We start from the raw sequence: 24,357 nt of genomic DNA on the forward strand, positions 1-24,357 counted from the left end.
AGAAAAAGTTGATTACACTTTCCCAGCATTGTACAGCTTACCCACAATAGAGAAGGCAAAAAGTAAGTCCAGCAGCAGCGACCATATTTGCGCCAGTCAGAGCAGAAGCAGCAGTTTTCAGCTGAAATGACAGAGTAGATCTTCTCCTTTTTAAGACGATTTACGGTTCATATGTATAGGTTGCAGAATAAAGACGAATTAAGATGACAGTTGCAAAATTGGATCTTGTGGTAAAATGGTAAAAGGGGAGTATGAGGGTTTCCCTTCACCCTATAGTGTATGTAATCTGTGGTAGAAGAGGCTGCAGAACTATACATTCTCTAATTTTCTAAATTCTCAGTGCAAAATACCTCTGGGAAAAAGACAAATCTGTCTCTGTGTAGTGATACAGAAAATATTCACATAATATAAAAAGTGAAAATAGAGCTCTATGTGTGTTCATAACTGATACATCTTTCCTAGGCGGTACTGTTAACTCTAAAAATTGGTTCCATTGAAAAGCAAGTCTGCAGTAGGCATCTAGTATTTCATAGTGTTCTAATTCAGATCTGCACATCAGCCTTTCAACCGTTTCCAGCCAAACTTCTTGTTAAATACTTGCAGGACTTCCTGTAGCGGATCTTAGATTTAGGCATTGCAAATAATGCAAAGGTTTATTTTATAAGTACAATAGAAAGGCAGGGTTTGTGTTTACACAGTATGGAAATCCTGTATTAATTTATCTGGATTTACTCCATTGAGGTCTAGGGACACAATGTAACCTTTTAAATAAAAGGCTGTATGCTGTAGCCTGTGCCAGAGATGCTGTATAACCAGTCAAATAGGAAAAAATAAGCAGGAAATGGCCTGAAAGAATTACAGTTTAGATGGCAGAGTTAATCCTAACCATAGAAGGCAACCATTATGGAATCACATAAGGATGCTTTTCTCACAATAAATATAGAAGGGTATAATATGTAATGAGGTTATCCCATCAATAGGGGAGCTATCAAGCAAGAGGGTGTACCTCATCCTAGCTATCTTCTTCCAGGGGTAATTAATACAGGCAATGCTAGATATTATTTTTTTTATCGTATCAAAGGCTTAAACAAGCTCTGCTTAAAATTATCTATTTAGGGAGCATTTATAGTTTGCAGAGATAATTATATCCTATTTACTGTCTTCAGATGGGATGGGAGTGGGATTTGAGGCTTATTTAATTAACTGTAAAGCACTTTGAGATTCTGAGATGAAAGGTGGCATAGAAGTGCAAGATATTAGCATTATTATTATTCCATACAGTGATTAATAGACAAACATTCTTACAGTTCTTAAACTTAGCAGAGTACCTATTAACATGCATTTAGAATACCAGGATCAAATTAAGTACAATTGGTAAAAATTAAACAGAGTATTGGTATTAGATTTCCCTGTAAAGGAAGCTTGTAGTAATATACATTGCTTCTACATCTGACACAGTGAAATCTTGTTTAAAAAAACCCAAATAAACTGAATTACAACCCTTCAATGGTTGAAAGGACAGTTTTGCCAATGTATTAAATACCTGGCAAAAAAAGGTGTTTTAATTTTTTTTAAGTAAATGTAAGCAAACACAAAGGAATCATACAGTTGGAAATATTTTCCAGTGTTTATGTTCAGATGTTCAGACCTGTCTGGCTCCTCTCTGTTTGCATGTGTTGGGGTTATAGGCAGTCCGGCTACATTCCACATTGATTCATATAAATATATTACAGATTATTAACCTCCAGCCAAATACCAGGGAATTTTGCTTTTCAGAACAGTTAGTGACTTTTCACAAAACTTATTTTCTATACAGAGGCATCCATCTTCTTTATGTTGCCCCATTAAGGGAATTATAAAGAGAATAATATTTGTTCCAGGGTTTTTGCTATTGTAGACAATATCATCCCCATAAATATATGTTCTCATGTTCATCTGATGAATGTTTGTTTATATGATTAATTAGGTCAAAATAAGTTTCTTATGGAGAGGCGGAGTCTCTCTCTGTTAAAATTGCACCAAGCTTCTATTCTGCAGCCCATATAAGTTTGGCTCCAAAAATACTCTGATTGAAAAACTGCCATATTTGTTGTGAAAACAAAGTAGAATGTTTCTGTAAAGAAAATTAATCAAAATGATGTTAAATTGCAGTTCATGTAAAAATCACCCCGATTTAAAATATTAACTTTTCCCTGTTTCTTTGTCTTCTTCCATCTCAGAACCACAAATTCCTTCAAATTTATCAGACAGTTTAATCTCCTTGGAAACTCATGTGCTAGCTGTATTTAATGTAAATAGGTGGTTTTTTAGCAGTTATTAAGGTTTTTTTTGTTGCAGGTCTTTTGGGGCACAGTTCTGATCTGATGCATGTCAAAAGAGGTTTTTTGCCATTGTTTATAGTTAGAACAGAATTGGGCACAAGGGGCCAGATCCTCAGCTGGTATAAACTGGTGGTGTTCCATTGATGTCAGCTGAGCTCCATTGATTTACACTAGCTGAGGATTTGACCATAAATATTTGTGAGAGAATATGTTCCCTCTATTGGCTAGTGAGCTTAGAAAGCACATAATGATATTTCTGTAATGACCTGCTAGCAGCAATGTTCCTTGAGCTCCAGTGGTGGAGGCCTGGGTTATTAGAGCTGTAGAACCAAGACAGTAATGTCAGTTCTTCACATGTAAGTTTGGTTATGGAGAGTGGATAAGCTCCATGGTCCCATTATAAAGCCAATTTTAATTCTCCTTGCAACTCCAGTAAAGAAACCTTTTGCTCATTTTTAGGTTTAAGTCTTATTGCTAACTAGAAGGTTTTCTGAACATTTTGCTTAAATGGAGTAGGAACTTCTTGAAACCAAAAAAGGAGGAGAAATTGTTACAAAACTTCTGATGTTTCTTTGTGTCCTTTGATTTCCCAACAAAACCCTAATATGCTACAAAATGTGAAACAGAGTTTTACACTGACTCATGCAATAGGCAGTTTTCAAGCACAATAATAATTTAAGAAATTGCCAATATTTGAAAATGAGACATGATCTTTTGTTGTTAAAGCTGTTAGGGGGTATAAAGGGCATTACAGAGAGAATTTTCAGTGTTTATTTGTGAACTAGCCAGGACTACTTTTCAGAAGTGAAAGGAAATGAAACTCTTGATTGTGTTACAATTATTCTTCATCATAATGTGTCTTTGGCCTAAGACATCCATTTTCAAAATGGAATAACTAAGAAGCCAAGTTTAAGTGACTAGCCAGAGATTGTATAGGCAATATTTATTAAAGCTGGGTTCAGAACCCTGAAGTGGTAGACCCATAAGAGCATCCAATAGAGCACACTCTTACATATTGGTTCAAATCTTTGAACTTAGGCCAACTGTAAAATGGAGATAATAATGCTTAATCACCTTTGTAAAATATTTTGAGATCTACAGATGAAAAACCACTAAATAAGTGCAAAACATTTTTATTACCCATATTTTTCAGATGGCATAACTTCAGTGACTAGGAGGGAGGCACTATGCCTAGTGCAGTGGTTCTCAAACTTGTGTGATCGCACCCCACTTCTTTGTGTTTGGGGTAGTTTACATCCCACCACCTGGGCACCTGGCCAGCAGCCACCACTCTCTGGCCACCCAAAGGCTCCCAGCTTTTTATGCTAAAGCGCCTCACACACCCCAGACCTTCTGTGACCTCTAGGGGGTGCAGCCCCCGCCCCCCCCCAGTTTGAGAACCTCTGACCTAGTGCACTAGGCATTACTGTAGAAGCAGCATATCAGGAGTTTAGTTCTGAGTCTAAGAATAAGGAAATTATTAATTAAGGACCCCATTAATCCTACACTGTCCCTACAATAAACAAGCACGTTATTCTTATTGGGTATAAAATAAATTCATATTTTATCACTACAATCGTAACTTTGACCCAAAATATTTTTTCACCACTAATTTCAAAATAGTGTCTATCAAACTACATATTCTTCTTTTCAAGAATAGCAATTACAGGTATTTTAGAAACAAAAAATCTACTATCAATTGATAAATATATTAATTGATTTTGTTTCACATTTCACACAGGAAAGCAATCAAGTCTATAATTTTTTAAATAACACTTGTAATTTTTAAAAAATAATTTAAAAAGATCGGTTTCAGAGTAGCAGCCGTGTTAGTCTGTATTCGCAAAAAGAAAAGGAGTACCCATGGCACCTTAGAGACTAACAAATTTATTAGAGCATAAGCTTTCGTGAGCTACAGCTCACTTCATCGGATGCATTTTCCACCATATGCATCCGATGAAGTGAGCTGTAGCTCACGAAAGCTTATGCTCTAATAAATTTGTTAGTCTCTAAGGTGCCACGGGTACTCCTTTTCTTTTTTTTTAAAAAGATCGTGTCAGATAACCCCATCTCATTTGAAAGCCATCAGTAATTAGATGATTTCCCCATGGGATTGTGGCAGAAGAGGGCCCTGAGGAAGGGTTTGTCAGAAGAGAAAGCAGTGACCCTCCATATCATTTAGAGGAGGGCATTCCATTCAAAAGGAGATGCATATAAGGAGGCACAGAAATGTGTGTGGGAAACAGGCGGTCATAGATCACTGGCTAGAGGAGCTGGGAGGTGTATCAGTAAGAAACAGGAGTAGACAAGTAAGAAGGGTGAGAGCTGTGAAGAGCTTTGAAAATGAGGAGAAGAAACTTTGAACCTGATGCTCTGAAAGAGGGTAAGAAAGCAGAGGGATTTAAGTAAGACAGTAATGTGCTCAGAATGATGAGAGGAGAAGAATATCTTAGCTATATTTTGTATATAAAAGTTTTTTATAAACTCAATTTCCTAACTCTTTCCTGCTTTTAGCAATTTACAAGATTAATCAGTGCAAAAATACTGTTTCTGTAGATCAGAGGAGAAGGAGAATGCAATTCTAAACTGAGTGACAAATCACTGTAATGGTGTACGTTGGAGATGTGTGAGAAGAAATTAAAAGGTGTATAAAAGCAATCAGCTTCTTTGTTTCTCGAAAAAGTCACTGTATACTTATTTCCTCTTGAAGAAGCATGAAAGGGGAGCAAATGTGGCAGTAGGCAGAACATGAATACAAAATCAAATCATTTTCTGTATTCTGTTAACTGTAGTTGTGCCTTAATCAGAATTGATCATCTCCTCACCTAATTACCACTCTTTGATCATGTTGTAAAGTCATAATACTTGTGATTTCAGAATCCAAACATGAAATTTGAATGTGATGTCACAAATAATTGATCATCACTTGAATCATCAAGAGCTCACAGACTGTCCCTGCTTTGGAAAGTTCTTTCTTCACTCCACGTTTTATGAGCTGCAAGGTACAGCTTCACTGGTTTCCGTCAACTTATCTCCTCTTTCCTTTTTCTCCTCTCAGGTTATTTGATGTATGCACAGTGTCACGAACAGACAGAGAGACCAAACTAACACTAGTGTTTGAACATGTCGATCAAGACTTGACCACTTACTTGGATAAAGTTCCAGAGCCTGGAGTGCCTATGGAAACTATAAAGGTATCGAAGAAGGATTTTTTTCCCTTCATAATTTTAGGAAATATTACTATGTAAAGACAAAGGGCTTAATCATAAGGGTCTTATTCAGGCAATCTACCTTTTGCTTCAATAGGAGTTTGCATGAGTGAGGGCTGAGTAAAAGCTGAGTAATCACCTACTTAGGACTTGAGTTCTAGTGCACTGATCTGTGGTTCAGTAACTGGTAAAACTTTTATTATGGAAATGTTCATACTTGTTTTCCTTTGGTTTGGATTTTATGTTTCTCCCCCACACCATGTCACCCCCCCTCATCTCACTGTTTCCTTTTAATCCTTCCAGATCTGAATTTACCATTGGAAGTCATCAAATACATTCACTTACAGTAGTGGTTCCCACCAGCCTTCCCCAGTGGAAGGTTATTCCTTAACTGTCCACTTCAGGGTTACTTGAACCATCCTCTGAAGCATCAGTTAATGGCCAGTGTCAGAGACAGAACACTAGACTAGATGGACCACTCATGTGATCTATTATAATAAGTCCTACTCTCCTATTCCTTTTTTCTTTTATGTTTTTTTCTTTATTTTTTATTCATTTTTTTATTCTTTTCCTTGTGTTTTTTTCTTTTTCTTTTTTTAACTTATTCTCTTCCTGCCTGCACTTACTAGAAAGCTACATACAGCTCTCAAGATAGAGGGCATTCATTGATGGTTCTGTGTACCTGAGACCCTTGTGTTCTTGCAGCTGAGCTCAGTCTCACTGAGCAAAGCTTAGGTTGGCATATTGCTACCCTATACATGTGAATTACCTCCGTGGCCAGCTGCATTGCAAACCACTGTAGGAACAGGAATGGATGGTGGGTGGCTTTCAAGGAGCTGCCTAGTGGCTTATGCATGGCAGTATGTTTGTGGTGAGGCAGATGGTCAGAGTGGATCCAAAGTCATGTAGTTTTCCCTTCCTGTATGCATTAATATGCTGCCTTCCTAGGAAGGCCTCTCCCCAAGTTAGAAAATACTAATTTAAATGTATTAACTCCATAGCTTTTTTCCCCTCCTGCTGGGGGGTGCAATAGTAAAGGTCCATATTGAGGACTGCAGTTTGAACCTGATCAAAATATTCAAAAAGGGGAATGGAAGCAGGGGGATTGATTGATGTTAAAATGTCCTACCTTGTGGTTATGCCTAATAAGTATTTTGCTTTCTTCTGTGATAAGAAACAACTTTAGCTTCCAAGGAAGGATTATCTTGCTACTGTACTAGTAATTTTTGGAGGTGTATTGTGTCTTCTTAACCTGGCAGGACTCCTAGGGAAATAAAGCAGCAGTGGAGGAGAAAGTGGGAGGGGAAGGGGAAATTCACTTAATTTTTTTTTATTATTCCACTAATTTTTGTTAACATTGGCAACCTAAGTGATTTTTTTGACCTTTGGGTCTGAAATCATACACTTCAGAGACAGATCATTTTACTTATCAAAGCCACAAAAAGTGTAACTTCAGGCAGTTCCAGTAGTTTTATTTTTGTAAGCAATCTTCTTTCATAAATGTTAAATTAAAAAAAGGAGAACAGCTGGATTCAGCCTCAGCAGTGGATTCAAATGTATCTCTCATATTACAAAGATGCCATGTTCTAATGCTTTTAGGGTTCTACTCTTCGCTGAGATTTTCAGGGCTGCTGAAGGGCTTTGGTCATTTAATCCTCATTAAAATGTAATTAGTTAATTAGCATTAATGGGAATTGAGTGTCCCAACACCCTAAGTGGATTTTAAAAAATCTCACCTTTGTTTTTTAATCATATTTCTTTCAGTACATATATAGATTAATTCGTGTAATAGTCGGAGGAAAACAGAAAAAAAGAATATTGGTTTATAACATTGTGTGCCATTTTTTCAAAACCTGGTTCTAAAATTGCATCTGCAAACATGAAATTCTGCTTGGGAATTAAGTATTTATGCAGGCAGTTACTGGTATAGTGTATGGACCAATATATGATTCTGCACAGACATTGCAATTCAGGTGACGGATTATGATTAGGGCTCTGTGTTTGTCACAGAGGTTGCAGAAGTCACGGAATCCGTGACTTCCTGCAACCTCTGTGACTTCGGCAGTGGCCAGTGTGGCTGACCCCAGGGTCGCCCAAGCAGCTGGCTCTGGGGACAACCACACCGGCTGCTGCTGGAGCGGCTCTGCAGCCAGCCACACCAACTACTGCTGGAGTGGTCCCAGCCCTTGACCCAGCCGCACTGGCTGCTGCTCTGGCAGCCTCAGGCTGCGGGCCGCCGGGACTGCCTGAGCAGCTGGCCCCCAGGACCGCCTGAGCAGTGGCCAATGCAGCTGGCTCCAGGAACCTCCTTAGCAGCGGTCCCGGGGGCAGTGGGAGGCGCTGCAGTTTGGTGGCTCCCGGCAGCGGTCCGGGGCCAGTTGGAGCAGCCGCTGGCCTCCCGGGGCTTCCCCGACCATGGCAGCCAGAGCAGTTGTTGGCCCTCTGGAGCTCCCCAATGGCCGCTGGTGCCGCAGGCTTCTTCCCCTCCCAGCAGCGCTCTTCCCCCCCCCCCCCCCAAAAAAAAAAAAAAGATTCTATCAGGAGTATTTATGGTAGACGACATGGACAGGTCGCAGGCTGTGAGATTTTTGTTTCTTGCCCGTAACCTGTCCATGACTTTTACTAAAATACCCATGATTAAATCATAGCCTTAATCATGATAATTAGGTTCTATAAAGCGTGTGAAGGAGAAGAGTCTAGCCATCTTAAAATGAACAGGCTCAGTTCTCCCCACTTATGCCTATGTAAATTTCATTGCAGTCAGTGGAGTAAATCAGAGCAAAATTTGGCTTGTGATGTCTACAAAAGCCAATTTAATGGATAAAGGAAAAAATCCAGCTAATGTTTCATAGAATCATAGAATATCAGGGTTGGAAGGGACCTCAGGAGGTCATCTAGTCCAACCCCCCGCTCAAAGCAGGACCAATCCCCAACTAAATCATCCCAGCCAGGCTTTTTTATTTACATGATCCCTTTTCCTGATTTCAGCATTTACATGTGTTGGTTTATGAACTTTATGTGCCACAGGGAGAAGGAAACTGAGGAGTCTGTACTTCAGCCTAGAAGTGTAAATTCCAGCTCAAGAAGACATAACTGCACTAGCTGTGATCAAGCTAGTGCACTAAGAATAGAAGTGTGGCTGCCATATATTCCTAGCCTCTTGGTTAGGATCCTGCTTGTGCCACGGTGGCTACATTTCTATTTTTAGCACGCTAGTTCGATGAGAGCTAGCACAAGTATGTCACCTCAAGCAGGAATTTACATCTCCAGCGCCAGTTTAGGAATACCTCAACTTTCTTAATTGTACCTTGTTACTCTGACTATAAAATGGCCCAACCCTGCAAACTTCTGTTCACATGAGCAATGCTCAGCTAGTGTAGTTAAAGTCACTCAGGCTTGCTCATGCAAGTAAGAGTTCACAGGTAGGGTTGCCAACTTTCTGATTGCAGAAAACTGAACACCCTTGCCTCTCCCCTGCCCCTTCTTTGAGGCTCTGCCCCCGCTCACTCCATCTCCCCTCCCTCCATTGCTCACTCTCCCCTACCCTTGCTCATTTTCACCGGGCTAGAGCAGGGGGTTGGGGTTCGAGCTCCAGAGAAGGGTGAGGGCTCTTGGGTGGGGCCAGGATGAGGGGTTTGGAGTGCAAGAGGGAGCTCCAGGCTGGGGGTGGGGCCAAGGAGTTCAGAGTGAGAGATCCACAAAGGTTTTTGACGCATCTAATTCCCATTGATTTTAGTGGGAGTTTGGTGTCTAAATATCTTTAAGGATCTAGGCCTAGGAGTCTAAATCCCATTTATTTTCAAAATAGGCATAGGCACTTAGGAGCCTACATCTCACTGAAAGCCTGCTAAGTGCCTAAGTCACTTTTGAAAATTTATCCCAGGGTACTATGCCACAAATTCACTTTATCCCTGAAAATGAATGCAATCATTGCTCCTTTCTGTGTACCCTGTGAATTCCACTCTGTCTTGTGTTACTATAAAGTAATGTATCACTTCTTAGTAAATTAAAATGCAGATGTAGCTTCTCAGAAAACAAGCCAGTTTTCTGAGTTTTGCTGTGAGTCATTAGCCCTCTGCCACAGATGCATGTACTCTGATCATGTTTGAGATGCGGAGCAGATGTTGCACAATCACGTGATACTGAAAACAAGGTGAGAAATTCCAGGAATAAATACACCACAGTGATGATGAAACTGCTTTAAAAAGAAGAAAAAAAAATCTTCAGTGTGGCCTGTATCTAACAACATTGTTAAAAGAAACTCCTTAAAAAGTGTCACTGCATTAATGAGCCCATTCAAATGTGCATGTTGTATGACCTAAATAAATGCTCGATTAGTTGGATTTCTAAAATTGTCCTGCTAATATTTTATAGTGAGGAAAAGAAGCAAAACCTTTTTAGGCATTGAGAGTCATGGTTATATATACATGCAAATAACAGGGCAACATAAAATGATTTGAAGTGATTTATTATTTTGAAGGACTACTTTAAATAGCAAAGTTTATTCTTTTAAAATGAGGGCTGTTATGCCTCCTAGAATGGCAAGCTGGCTGGATAGATGGAGAAAAAGGAAGCATGCCACACAAATGGCAGCTTCTAGAAGCATTATGGTGTCAATAACATGCTTTCTGGGTGATGGATACAGGAGAGGTTCCCCTTAATGATGGTGTAGCCAGCTCTTCCCCATACTGCAGCAATTCCTACAAACATGAAGGCAAAACCATGTCCACCTCTTTGCCGCACCCAGATGGCCCCTCTGGAGCCACTGATGCTGTGCACAGTGTGAGGTCTCCAATCCACAACTTGCCCTCCTTACACTGATGGCCAAATTTTGGCTGTGCTGGGGGAAAATGACTCTTTCTCTATAGTGCCCATCATTGTTGTAACTAAGGCCTGCTCTTACCTCTTCGTTAAGGCACTTGTACTGTTACTACCGCAATTTGGATTATCTAATTTATTTATTTTGGGAGAGTCCTGCCATTCATTTTTAAGTACCATGGAGTGGGCACACTCCGAACCCTAATTATTTCCAAATTCAAACACTCAGAAAATGAAAACAAAAATTCTCTTATTTCCTGTGGTGCCCTAGTCCATGCTTGCGCAGAACCCTAATCACTTCCAAACGCAGGAGCTCATAAAAATGTGAAGCATTCCAATAATTTTAAATCACTATGCCCACTCTAGTGTGATTTAAAGTCGTTCGAGTGCTTCACATTTTTTTATGAGTGAGTGAAGGCAACCTGACTGTAGTAATAATTTGAGCCTCTAAATATAATGAAGTGAAATTGTAAATGTTGTTGTGTAAAGATGTCTACCAAATAATCACAAAATAAAGGTCTGATGGCCAGAGAGAGCTACAAGTATATAAGGGCTTGACCCATCACCTTTTGAAGTCAGAGGGAGGATTTCTACTGATTTCAAGATGCATTGGATTGGGGACCGTAACTCATCTTTCTTCAGCAAAATTATGGGAATAAAGATAAACCAAATGGATTCTCAGTTGTAGTCAAGGGTAAGGACCATGGAAAAGCTTACCTCCTTCTGTTCTAATTGCAAGGAGCATTTCTTTGATCCTGCCTTCTGTAATATAAATAACATAGCAACTAGGGCTATCGATTAATTGCAGTTAACTCATGCAATTAGTTCAAAAAAATTAATCACGGTTAAAAAAATTAATCATAATTAATCACATTTTAATCTCACTGTTAAACAATAGAATACCAATTGAAATTTATTAAATACTTTTGGATATTTTTCTACATTTTCAAATGTATTGATTTCAATTATAACACATAATACAAAGTGTAGACTGCTCACTTTATATTATTAGTTTTGATTACAAATATTTGCATTGTAAAAATGATAAAAGAAACAGTATTTTTCAGTTCACCTCAAACAAATATCATAGTTCAATCTCTTTATTGTGAAAGTGCAATTTACAAACATCGATTTTTTTTGTTACATAACTGCACTCAAAAACAAAACAATGTAAAACTTTAGAGCCTGCAAGTCCACTCAGTCCTACTTCTAGTTTAGCCAGTTGCTAAGACAAAAGAGTTTATTTATATTTACAGGAGATAATGCTGCCTGCTTCTTATTTGAAATGTCACCAGAAAGTGATAACAGGCATTCACATGGGACTTTTGTAGCTGGCATTGCAAGGTATTTACATGCCAGATATGATAAACATTCCCCTTCATGCTTTGGCCACCATTCCAGAGGACATGCTCCATGGTGATGATGCTCATTAAAAAAATGTGTTAATTAAACTTGTGACTGAACTCCTTGGGGGAGAATTGTATGTCTCCTGTTCTGTTTTACCTGCATTTCATGTTATAGCAGTCTCGGATGATGACTCAGCACATGTTGTTCCTTTTTAAGAACACTTTTACAGCAGATTTGACAAATCGCAAAGAAGGTACCAATGTGAGATTTCTAAAAATAGCTACAGCACTTGACCCAGGGTTTAAGAATCTGGAGTGCCATCCAAAATCCGAGAGGGATGAGGTCTGGAGCATGCTTTCAGAAGTCTTAAAAGAGCAATAATCAGATGTGGAAACTACAGAACCCGAACCACCAAAAAAAGAAAATCGACCTTCTGCTAGTGGCATATGACTCAGATAATGAAAATGAACATGCATCAATTCACACTGCTTTGAATTGTTATCGAGCAGAACCCGTCATTATTCATGAGGACATTAAGTGGCAGCATGAAGGGACATATGAATCTTTAGCACATCTGGCATGTAATTGCAATTAATTTTTTTAATCGCTTGACAGCCCTAATAGCAGCATGTATATTTGAAATAAAATTAAATTTAAAACAATCTACCAAAACAAGACACTCCACTGCACTTGCTTCTCCCCTGGGGGAGAGGATGAGAGAACAAACAACATGTGACAGCTGTTAGTTATGTTGCTTAATGCACTGCTGAAAGGTGCTCAGATACTACAGTCATAAACATGATATAAGAAACTTCATGGAATGGAATGGAATGAGATGAGGTAAGGTTCCACTGGTAAACCAGCAATGATGGGTTTCCATGTAGTCAGGAAAAGAATACAGTTTTTGGCATATCAGGACAACTCTCACACTTCCTCCGAAGTAATTTACACCAATCTTTAATTTATATGAGCATTTTTTCTTAATGCCTTTACCTGCCCATAAGGATAATGACTAGCTCCACTTTGCGATATTGTCATGGATTTGATTTTCCATTTTGGTGGTGAGGAAGGGTTGCCAAGGGGGTGGTTGGATGGTGGGGGTTTATTTGTATGACTGTCTCTTTAACACATGTCAAAAGCACTTAGCACCTTAGCTAGACAGTTATTTGTATAACTTACAAATAAAAAGAATAAAATAAATACATAAATAATTTTTGGTTATATCATTGATTACGAAAGTTAAAGTTTACCTTGGTTAAAGTTCTCACAGACTTAAAACTATTGAGGACTCCTTAAACAGTGAAATGTTATATTCACCACTCTCTCACTCTTTCTAGTAAATAGAATTATGACTTAGGCATAGTAAAACTGTAGTAATGCAAACATAGGAGATCAGATTCAGCTCTCCATTAAGTGAATGTAAATCCAGGATAGCGCCATTGATTTCAGTGAAGTTATTTCAGATTTATACTAGTGTAAATAAGAGAAGAATTGGCCCATTAATTTAACTTGCATGTTTATTTTGATGCATTTAAGAGACTGTGATTTAATTTCTGTTACCTCAGTGGAGCTGTAAATTATCACTGTGATGCCAGAAAGCTTCTGGCTCTTAATATTCTGGATACCTTTGAGAGATAGGTAAAAGCTACAGTGACTGGATAGAGATTACTTCTGAAGCTGGGATTTATATTGCTAGCACATCACTGTAGTGATAGTTGCTGCAAACTCTGGAGTGATGCAACGTGAGAGAGAAAGGGAATGCTAATTATGTATCTGTATTCTAAACTTTTCTTACAAGCTACAAGATATTATCTCTGTCTTTAATAAATTAAGTCAGATTGTGACAGATCCTTACATGGGTATGCAGTGTGAAGGTCATGCAAAGAGCCATCCCACCCTCTCTCCCTTTAATTTTTGTGCTATTCACAGGTGTAGTCCTTTTGCTTGAGGGAGATCAAGGACTTCTCCCTCCAGGTACCCCTGAAGGCACACATTACCCCAAAGGGAGTGATGATGCATGGGAGGAGGAGGCAGAATGGCACATTGTGATAAGGGAGCAGGCTCCTAAAAAATCCTCATAAACATATTTATTTTCATTGGCTGCCTGGTTCTGAGAGCTAAGTTAAATCAAGGAACAGAAATAGCGCTCTGTGACATGTCCAGTCAGAACTAAACCAAAACTAATGCAGCTTGAATTCTGAATATCAAATACTCACCATAAACTTTTCGCAAACAATCTGCAAACCAAAAATGATTCATTGCAACTATACAGCAATAGCTTAGAAGAACAATTGCATTTGCAAAAATTGTAGGACAATCGTGGACAATTCACAACCAGTCAAAGACTATAAATTCATCAAATTATTTAGTACAAACTGTTAATTCAACCCATTATCATTTTTCTCAGGCATCTAATCTAGCACTAGAGACATAAATTGTTTTGATGCCACTAAAAACAAATTATTGTGTCCAACAGGGAAAAAAATTAATTAGGATATTTTGGTGGAACTCTGATTTTTACTAAGCTGTATCTGTTTCTTCAGCAACAGCTGTATCTAGCTTCATGCGTCTGAAGAAAAACATAGACAAAAATGTAAGGGCTGTGTTTTTCCTGCATATTTTGATATTGTAGAACCTTAAACTAGCCCTATATATTTTTATTTTTGCTATTTCCATTAATGTGAAAAATCCTCCAAAATATATTTCCAGCAAAAATGTAAATACCTAAGAGCAGGAGAAAGGGGGTTCCATTGGCCATTATTTAGGAGGACACTATTCCAACTGCCTAGAAGCAGAAAGGTTATGCTCCCCAGCTACAACAAAAGATGGTGGAAGCAGCCAGAAACAGCAACTTTGACTCCCTAGCTGTTCCTGGGGGGAATCAGAGAGAGAGTATATGTCTGGAGCAGGTTATTATATTCTCTGTAGGCCCTAAAATGGAAGATAGGGAAATGTCATAGGGATAACAATTAGATCCCAAGAGGTGTCCGACACTGTGGCTGGAACTGGGAACAAGGATCCGGAATTAAGTCCGTTCTTCCTCTTCCTCATACCATCCTGAGTTTGAGGCCATGAGAAGAGTGTGGGGCTGTTGGTAGCACCAGTTTTCCTGCTCAGGCTATGGGGTGTTTCACCACTTCTCTGCTGAATCTAGAGTCCCTCCCACTAGCTAAAATTCAGCTGCATTTTCTCTTTCTTTACACAAACATCTCTCACATCCAATGAGGCAGCTTCATTTAGTCTGGCTGCCACACCCCTCCATTTCCTCCAGTCAGGGACACCAGCTCCCCTTCCTCATACTCTAGAATGCTTCCTGTTTGTGGATGTTTTTTGTTATTTTACACAAAACCCAAACATGACTCTACAGGCTGAATGTGTGAAATATGCTGCTATAGAAACAAGTTCTGCAGTGATTTGCCAGGATCCAGCTGTGGCACTAATTTTTTCCCCACAAGACCTAGAAATAATTTTAGGTTGATTCAACCACCTGGAAGATGCTAAATTAGAATTAAGTCCATACTTAGGTACAATAGAACTAAGGAGAAGAGCTTCCAGCCTGAAAGGGGCACTGGGAGATGTGGGCAGGTGATGGTTGTTTGACACCCCGTAATAGCCAAGAGTGTGTTAGGGAAAACTTGCAAATAATAGTAAAAGATATAGAATGCAAACTAAGAAAAGATTCTATTGTGCATGCATGCTTTCCTCGGTCATAAGATACCACAAAAGCATCATATATCCAAAGCAGGACTTCTCCTCTACTCTCTCCCACCATCATCATTTCACATATTTACACAACTTCTTCCTTTATTTATCACCATGCTCTATAATCAACATACGGTTCATGTTACTAGTTTCTCAGGTTTCAAAGTGAAATAAATTGAGCTTTCTTCCACTTTGAGAATATCCCCTTTTTAAGAAGTCCAAACAAAGATAACATTATTAGTAAGTTAGTAAGCAGCTGCCAGAAAACAGAAAATTAGGAATGGAGTCATGAGTGAAATAATAGAGATACTGTTTGGCACTTAACCCTTTGTGTGACAGGAAAAAACTTCAGTAGAAAAGTGGCTGCTTAATCTGTTTGTAACTTTGGTAAAGGATATCTGTTTTTTTTAATATTGAACACTGAACACTCAGCACTACAAACACAGTGGGTCAAACCCTTCTGTGGTGTAACCCTGTTGGCTTGCTTGGGTTACACCAGAGTGAATTTGGCCCAGTGCTATTAGCATTCGCTAGCGAGCAGTCTTTCATTTGGTTTCATATGCAGTGTGAAGAGTTTGCAGTTAAGGGCCTAAATCTGTCCTTAATTGTTGGGTTGAAAACCTTATTCAGAAACTCATAAATATCAATATTTTAAGTTTTTATAACTTCCTCTCTTAATATACAGCTACACAGCAATGCCATTTATGTCAGTGAATGAAACCCAATTAAAAGCCCATCAGAATGTTTTGATTGAGTTCTAGACTTTGAAAGATGAACCCCAAATTTGATATCAAAGTTTGTGTGTTTCTCTCTTCCCCCCCCCCCCAACTAGACATTAAAGAGCTTAGGCCCTGATCCAGCAAAGTGGTTAAGTATCTGCTTTACTTTAAGCACATGAGCAGTCCCAGATTTAGATGAAGGCAAACTAAAAGACTGCTCCCTAACTGATGCTAATAACATCAAGCCAAATTCATCCCTGGTTTAACCTGCTAAAGTCAGTAGAGGTATTCAAGACAAGGATTTGAACCATTGTCTCTGTAGTCCCAAACTAGTCACAGGCTTAATGTTAAGCACATGCTTAAATGCTTTGCTGGATCAAGGAAATAGTCTCCCCTTGAAATATACGTGGAAGCATCATCAGTGACGTATGTCTATACAGCAAAAGCTGTGCATGAGCTAGCCTACCTGAACTGGCTTGACTCCATCAAGTGTGGCTGACAGTAGCAGTGAAGCCAGTACTGTGCAGGTGTCAGAGTAGGTAGTACAAGCCTATCATGGACCCTGGGAACGTATTTGGCTTATACTGCCTGATCTGAAACTCATACTGTGTGCTATCTTCATTACTATTTTTACCTCCATTAGCTAGACTGGGCAAGCTCATGTAGGCTAATCCAGAGACAGGGTATGTCTACACAGCAAAAGCTGTGCATGGAACAGTCTCCTGGATAGATAGCAAAATGTGCAGTAGTTTGTCATGATGGTAAATCATATAATATAATGGAAAAGGGCTTGAGGGAATGACACAATACTGGCTTCATTTATTTTTTGAAAATCATAACTTTAAATCATAACTTTTTTGAGCCACAAAAATTATTCCATTTGATTCTGAAGTGAACTTTTAGAATTCACAAATCTAAAAGTTTATTTCTTTTTAATTCAGATAAATACATTACAAGCTAGATTGTATATCTTTACTCATGTTGAATAGTATCTGTTTCCACAAGTGGTCCCATTTAAATCAATGGGGCTACTTGTGGACTAAATTGCTAAATTGTTTTCACAATCTGAGGCTAAATACATGAGACCTACAAACAGCAATGTGAAAAAAGAAATTGCGTCTGAGTACTGGTAAAATGTCTCCTTTCTCTATCAAATGCCACAGTGCAAACTGCACACTGTAGCTTTAAATTGCCAAACGTAATTTAGAAGTCATTTAGCCATCTCTTTGGAGTTTCATATTCAAACCAATAAATTCAGCGGCAGGACTCTCTGCCTTCTGTTTTAGGATATGATAGTTATGTTGCATAACTGTGATTTAGGAATCTCAGAAGTCTCCAGAATGTGACAGTATTCTGTGCATGGAAATTCAGAGTAGTTTTCTCTTTACTTTCCCTGCAGGAAAGGGACAGAAAGGAAAGTACAATGGCAGAATCTGGTGGGTTTTTAAAATCTAGTTAATGATTCAGTCTAAAATATTCTTTCATTTGAAATTAACGTCAGATATTCCTGTTCTGACAAGTACAGTATCTACTTTATCAAAGACTTATTTTTAGAGAGAAATTTTGACAGTATACTCCTCCTTTAATGTTACAAAGGAAATACTTGCTGTCCAAACCCAGACTCGGCAATTTAACGGAAACGGTTCCAAAAGAATACGTAGGATGTTACAAATGTAAAATTGGTTTAATAAAAGAGTGTACAGATGACTTTCATGTATTTTAAATAAAAAAGGCTAATTTGAGATTTAAGAAAGTCAACAGTGATCTTTGAGCCATATGCTTGTTATTTCAGTAGTATGTTGTGTATAGCTCTGTCATTCAGTGAGAAACAATACAGATCGTAAAGGAAAAGATGTTTTAAAACATGAAATTATGGGAAGAGAAACCATCTTCCAAATAAATGTTTTATTGTGTTCTCCATTGCTCTGTTAACACTGTGATGTGTTATTCTTCTTTTTCCATGTCCCATTCTTCTTTTTGTTTGTTCATGTAATTCCTATTGAAATCTATGGGACTTATTGAACGCATAGGAAAAGGAGAATGAAGGCCAAACTGTGTGGGCTATAGTGAACCAAAACTGCAAAGGGATGCATAATTCACAGGGAGATTAAAATAAAAACAAACCACAGTTTCTTCTGCTTGGTTTTTGGAGCAAAAGTCGCAAAACAAGCAGAAAGCAGCTTTTGGTTCTTGATGAAATGTGGTAGTTTAGCTTCATCACTTCAAGTGTTCAGTGTGTTTTAGGGCTTTAAACTTCCTCTCAATGAGAGGAATTTTATACCCAATTTTCTAGCCCCAATGCAGTCCTGCATTAGGATTGCAGGATGAGGCCCTTAGAAAAATTGGAGAAGTAGCCATTCGCCTTATGTTTTCATTTTGTTTTTCTACAAGTCTAGTGGAGGTAACCCGAACATGCTAGTTAGTGGAATCATGCTTCTTTGTGACAGAAAACCAAGAACAGTCCTCCAGTGAGAATAACAATAACCCTACCCCATGGTGATTGATGAAAATGTTGTACAAGTGAAATGAACTGGAAAGTCATCATCTTGTCTTTTCCTTTGCCACAGGAAAGGCATAAGAGAGAGATTTCTTTTCTTCTGCTCCTGATAAGAAGTCTAATGAAGCATAAGGAGAGGTTACACAGCATGGAAATGTATTACACCCAGCTGCTTGCTAGCTTGCAAAGCTGCAGTAAATAATACTGTTACTATGTAATAAACAAAAGAAAACAGCAATCACTCAATAGTGAACCCTAGCCTCTTTCATTTGTTTTGCTAAATATACAGGGTTTTTCCAGTTCATTGATTGGTATTTTGTAATAGTACATAGTTCTATATTGTATGCTCCCTGACTGATAATGTTTCGTTAGTTGGTGCCTATAATCAGAGCCTAAAAAAGTAAAAGAGGGTTACTTTTTAGGCTCTGATTCAGCAAAGCACTTAAGCATGTGCTTCAAGATTTCTACGCCTTAGCAAGTTTTAGTCTCAGAACTCTTTCAAGAATGATTACGTAGTAGAAATATGATTAATAGGTAAGAAGAGCTGTCGTTCCCTTTGTTCTGCTCATCTGTATAAATAATACCATAACTTTCTTGTCTATCACAAATGGTGTATTTGAGAAGTAATGGCCGTATGGTTTGAAAAAGTATTTATTCAGCTTAAGATTATGTCTGTGTAATGAGGTAATGTACACCATGGGGGTGTGATTTCTAAAACACTCTAACACGTTGCACATTAATTGGTTTGTCTAGAGTCAGATCTTGCTGGTGCACATTAAAGGTTTCCTAGTGCACTGTATCATAGGGCTGCACTATGTTAAAGAACAGTAAGGAACCTTTAATGTGTATCAGCAGGGTCTACACAAACCAACTAATGCATAACATATTAGTGCGCTTTAAAAATCACCGCTGCATAATGCACATTGCTGTACGGTGTAGACAAGCTCTGAGCAATTTATTCTACAGACCAGCTCGTTCCACAGGATAATGTTCTATTGCATTTTTACCTTTTCGTACTCTGAAAGCGTATTCTGTGCAGTTTTGGATTTAGCTTTTGTTTTATTTCTTTAGCCAGGTCTGTGAAACATTTTGTCACAACCTTCTCCCCTCCCCACCATTACTGATTCCTCTCCCGTGCTGTTCCTCTCTTTTTCTCCTGCCCAAAACTCCAACACTGATTGTTACCCATCGTGCTCACACTGTGCACCAATGCAAATGAACAGTACAGTGTGGTAGTGCACACTATGGGGGTGTGATGTCTAAAGCGCACAAACATGGTACGCACTAATTGGTTAAGTGTGTGTCACTGAAAATCTAGAGTGCCACTTTTTTCCGGGTCTGTCCGGGTATTAAAGAAGACCAGGCTGAGCCACAGCTGCTGTAAATTGGTGTCATTCTATTGACATTTGAAGGAACTACTAGCCAGCTAAACACTGCAGGGTGAGTGACAAAATGTGCACCTCAGGGACCGCTCCTGGAACTACTTAACTATAATGAGGACAGCCTCTATGAATACTTCCAGTGAGCACGCTGCTCAAGCCAGACCACCACCACACATGGAGTCCATTACATGTGGTACCAAGTGATGTGCCTTCAGGCAGTTCAGCTGCATCAGTACCATAGGTCAGTGGATCCTGATCCATACTTGGGGCTGGCATCCTCAATGCTGCTCCCCTCCCCTTCATCACAGGGAAGCATTAGATTGTGGCAAGGTATCTGGGGTGGTGCTGGTGAACAGACAAAATCAAACAGGACCAAGGGATTGAGAGTAAATGTGATAGAGAGAATGACTATGAGCTAGGGAGGGAAAAGGAAGGGGATGTAGAATGAATCGAGGGGGAGGATAAGGGAGCAGAGGAGAGTGCAGAAATGAGAAAAGAAAAAGCCACAGAAAAAGAGGCAGGGATGGGCAGCCTTTTCACTCTCCTTTCCACCCAGCTGGCAAACTCTTCTGTGCCCATATCCCTGACCCCATTAAAACCATCCCCTGTTAACCCTCTTCTCTCCAGACAAGGGACCTTGTTCTTCCACACTGAAAATCTGTTGCCCTAGATCTATCTATTTTTAATTAAATATAAACACTGGTGCAGACTATTAACTATGGTAAACACTTACAGCAACTCAAACTCAAGCAGTTCAGAGGAACCATTCCCATTTGATTTTAATTAGATGAAATTGCACATCAAAAATAAAAACTTTTTTGAGAGTTCATGTTCTACCACTAACGCTGCAAATCCTGAATATCCTTACATTTAGAACACCCTGCCTGAAGGAACCCAAAAGACCACTGTCCTCACCTCCCTCAAATCCTTTCCTTAAGACCCATCACCATGATACTGTGCATACAGGAAATTCTTCTTGCATATGCTGTCCAATTCACTGCCGTTGCACAATTATAACTGAGTAAACATCAGCCCTTCAAGATACTTCACAAACATAAACTAATTAATCTTCAGAATGTCCCTATGAGGTAGAGAAGTATTATCCCTGATTTTTAGATGGGATAACAGAAGCAGAAAGAAGTTAAGTGACTTGCCTGAGACCAGATGACTGATGAGTATACACAGTCCACATTCCTCCAAGTACCCACCTTTAATAATAACTGACTTTTTCATTTATTATGGTAGTACCAGGCGTGGTGGCGCATGCCTGTATTCCCAGCTACCTGGGATGCTGAGGCTGGTGGATTGCTTGAGCTCAAGGGTTTTGGGCTGTGGTGCGCTATACCGATAGGGTGTCTGGTGCCACTGACAGCCTAGCCAGTGGGTGGCTGAAGGACTGGCTAGAACAACAGAAATCACATGTTGTGATTGGCACGCTCTATGTGAGGGTTGATGGACTGATTGATCAAAGGTGAAGGTGATTATGATCGTGCCTAGGAACCCCAGCCAAGAATCAGAGTTACATTATGCTATGTAGTGTCATAGTGACCTCCCTTTTGTCAAAGTTAGATACAGCTCCCTGCAGTTCTTGTCAACTGTGATATGTATGTTAGGCACAGGTTTACTCAAAGGCAGTAGGTCCAATCCAACCCCTTGAAGACAGTGGATAGATTCCCATTGACTTCACTGGGCACTGGATTGGACCCAGTGTGAGGCCAGCCTCTTCCCATAAGATTCCACAATATTCCTAGCCCTTTCTCATGCAGACAGCAAACAACATGAATTAGATTCCAAAACCAAACCCTGTCCCTCTTGGTGCAATTGTCACTTGACTATCAGCTCAGCCTATCTTTTGATACTTCATTCCTTATACTTACTTCAAAAAATGCAGGCCTGGGTAACAGTAATTTTTATCCTAATGATTCTAGCTATTAAGAGACAACGTCTTGGGCTGGAATTTTCAAAGGAGTCCTGCCCAAATATCACTAATTTCCCATGAGTGCCTATATCCTGGGTGCCTGGGTGCCTATATCCCTTAGGTTGCTTTTAAAATCCTCGTCTTTTTTTTTTAAGTAGTAGTAATTCCTTTTTTGCAAAGAGCAGGTGGGGAATACCCTACAATTAGCAGGATATTGATCTTCCAAAACTTGGGAATACAACAAGAAGAAAGATCTACTCAACATTTTTACATCTAGCCAAAGATTCAACACTTTAAAAAGTCTTGGCTGAGGTTTTCAGTGCTGCCTAGGAGATAGGGGACCTGGGCATCCAAATCCCCTTAGCTGTTTTGAAAAATCTCAGCTTTTGTTTTTATTTCTCAGTCTATAAACAATTCTCAGTATTTTTTATTGGCCCACTGTAGGCAGGTCCGATGCGGATTTCTGTAGAAATGTAGGCAATGTTGCTGAAGTGTTGATAGGCCAATAAGAATAGTAATCTGTCATAGCCCTCTTATATATTTACATAATTTGAATGCTGCACTGCATCTGAATCAGTGTGGTCTAAGTTGTTTGTATGCTACTATTTCGTGTGCTAAGATTTTAGACTTAGTTCTGATCATATTCAGGTGAGAATGTAGAATCAACTAAAAGGATGTTCCAGGTTGTCTGTGGTGTCAACTTGAATTTGCAGCTCCAGAAGATAAATTTACAGATTTACTTTTTTTTTTAATCAACTTTACCTCCTGAGTCTGAAGCTCTTTGTAAAGTATTTTTCTTGGTGTATGTGCACTGCATTGTTTCAGCTTTCTAATCACTGACCAGCTGGCTTGTTAGTGAATAGAACTGTGGGCCCCTTGCCATGTTTCATGTGAGGTCTTGGCTGGGTGGCCAAGCAGGCAGCCTGCAGCCAGTGTCAAAGCAATTCAAGAGGTATTGGCACAGCAGTGTCCCCATTAATTTCTGCTTGTCACATGCTGTCATGCAAGTTACACCAGAGAGGAAATGACCGTTTTTTTAAAAAAAAAAAAAAAAAAAAGCATGCTTGTGGCACTTGGTCCCCTCCAGACATTGTCCCTGAGGTTAAACAAGTGGATACAATTAGCAGCTATCCACAGACAGCTGGAGGGAAGGAGAAGCCTAGATGTGGGCCCCACAGCAATGTGTCTTTCCTGTTAGTGAGGAGTGTCTGCGATCAACATATGCCATATTTTAACCCTTAATAGGGTTTGATTAGGTAAAAAAGAGCAATTACACCATGCAGTATCATCAATCCCCCAGAAAAGAGCTGCAGGACTGAATGAGCAGAAATTTTTAGTTTACGGAGGTAGACTTCAGTTTGTGTGGCTGATGAGGTGCGTGTGTGGGTGTGTGTGGAGGTGGTGAATTGACTCTTCAGCTGTCATAACTTAGTGTTTATAGATTCTGACAAATATGATGGTGCTTGCATTGAACTCCTCTCAGTATCATACTGAGCTGGTTAAAATGACTTGGCTCCAGCTTTTCTACTTTTCTAAGATTAGTGATCTCTGACTACATTAACGAATCTTTACCAGGCATTGCCTTGAGTGATGATATCCTTATGATGTGCCCAGCGTACAGCCTGGGGGGACTCACAAGCAAAGTTGTAGAAGGGGAAAGGGAAAAGGTCCTGGATGAGAGAAGAATTTATAAATTAAATATGCTAGAAGCATCCAAAAGTCTTTTTTAAAAGACTGAAATTATTAAACCCTCCTGAGCTAGTGACAGAGCTGTGTGAGTACATGCTGTGCTCCAGGATAGATCAGGTTAGCCAAGGGAGAATCTGGTTCCCAGCATAGAAAAAATAAGAGGCCAGTTACATCAATCCGTCACAGTTTTCCTTGTTAAGAGAGTTGACCAGTGTAGGAACCATGACCGGTGTGAAAAATGAACCTCAAAACTTCACATGAAACTCTGCCCAACCTACCAATTTCTCCTGGTTTCCTGTTGACAGTTTTATATGTTATCTATCCCAAAACAGACACTCAAGCAGGTTTCAGGGCTGGTGCAAGCAAATTTTGGAGCCCTTTTTAATGCTGTTTGTTTAGGTTCCCTAATTGAAAGGACCAGGATTCAGTGTGTTTCTCTCCCCCCTTCCTGCTCCACGCTCCTTTGCCATGCCAACTTTGTGTCCACAAGAAGTATATTTATGGAACAAATTAGGAAGATGGTGAATGGGGGTTCCTGTTAAACAGAAGGACGAAAGAACCTGTGATGTGCCTCAACCAGGGACATGATAAAGGTGGCAAGGCCCCAAAATTTTATGAGGTGCTCAAGGCATTATCATGACAATGCTTATTCAGCATGAGACACCTCACAATCCACCCCAGGGGCTCTAGTTCATGAGCAGTAAACATTGCACTAATTTTGGTGGACCTCATGACCTGGGTCTCCGTGTGCCTGC

General features: G+C 39.4%; 1 protein-coding gene across 4 annotated transcripts in view; it reads left to right on the forward strand.

Annotated features, from left to right (window-relative positions):
- The window catches only part of CDK6 (cyclin dependent kinase 6), a 194,248-nt gene that overhangs the window by 45,822 nt on the left and 124,069 nt on the right, over positions 1 to 24,357 (forward strand). For all 4 annotated transcript variants that reach the window (XM_038388470.2, XM_038388471.2, XM_043509306.1 and 1 more), the window contains exon 3: positions 5,380 to 5,515. In XM_038388470.2, the coding sequence (XP_038244398.1) occupies positions 5,380 to 5,515 (136 nt within the window). The remainder of the gene's footprint in view (positions 1 to 5,379; positions 5,516 to 24,357) is intronic.

Source organism: Dermochelys coriacea, chromosome 2 (assembly GCF_009764565.3).
Source record: "Dermochelys coriacea isolate rDerCor1 chromosome 2, rDerCor1.pri.v4, whole genome shotgun sequence".
Classification (NCBI taxonomy): Eukaryota; Metazoa; Chordata; order Testudines; family Dermochelyidae; genus Dermochelys; species Dermochelys coriacea.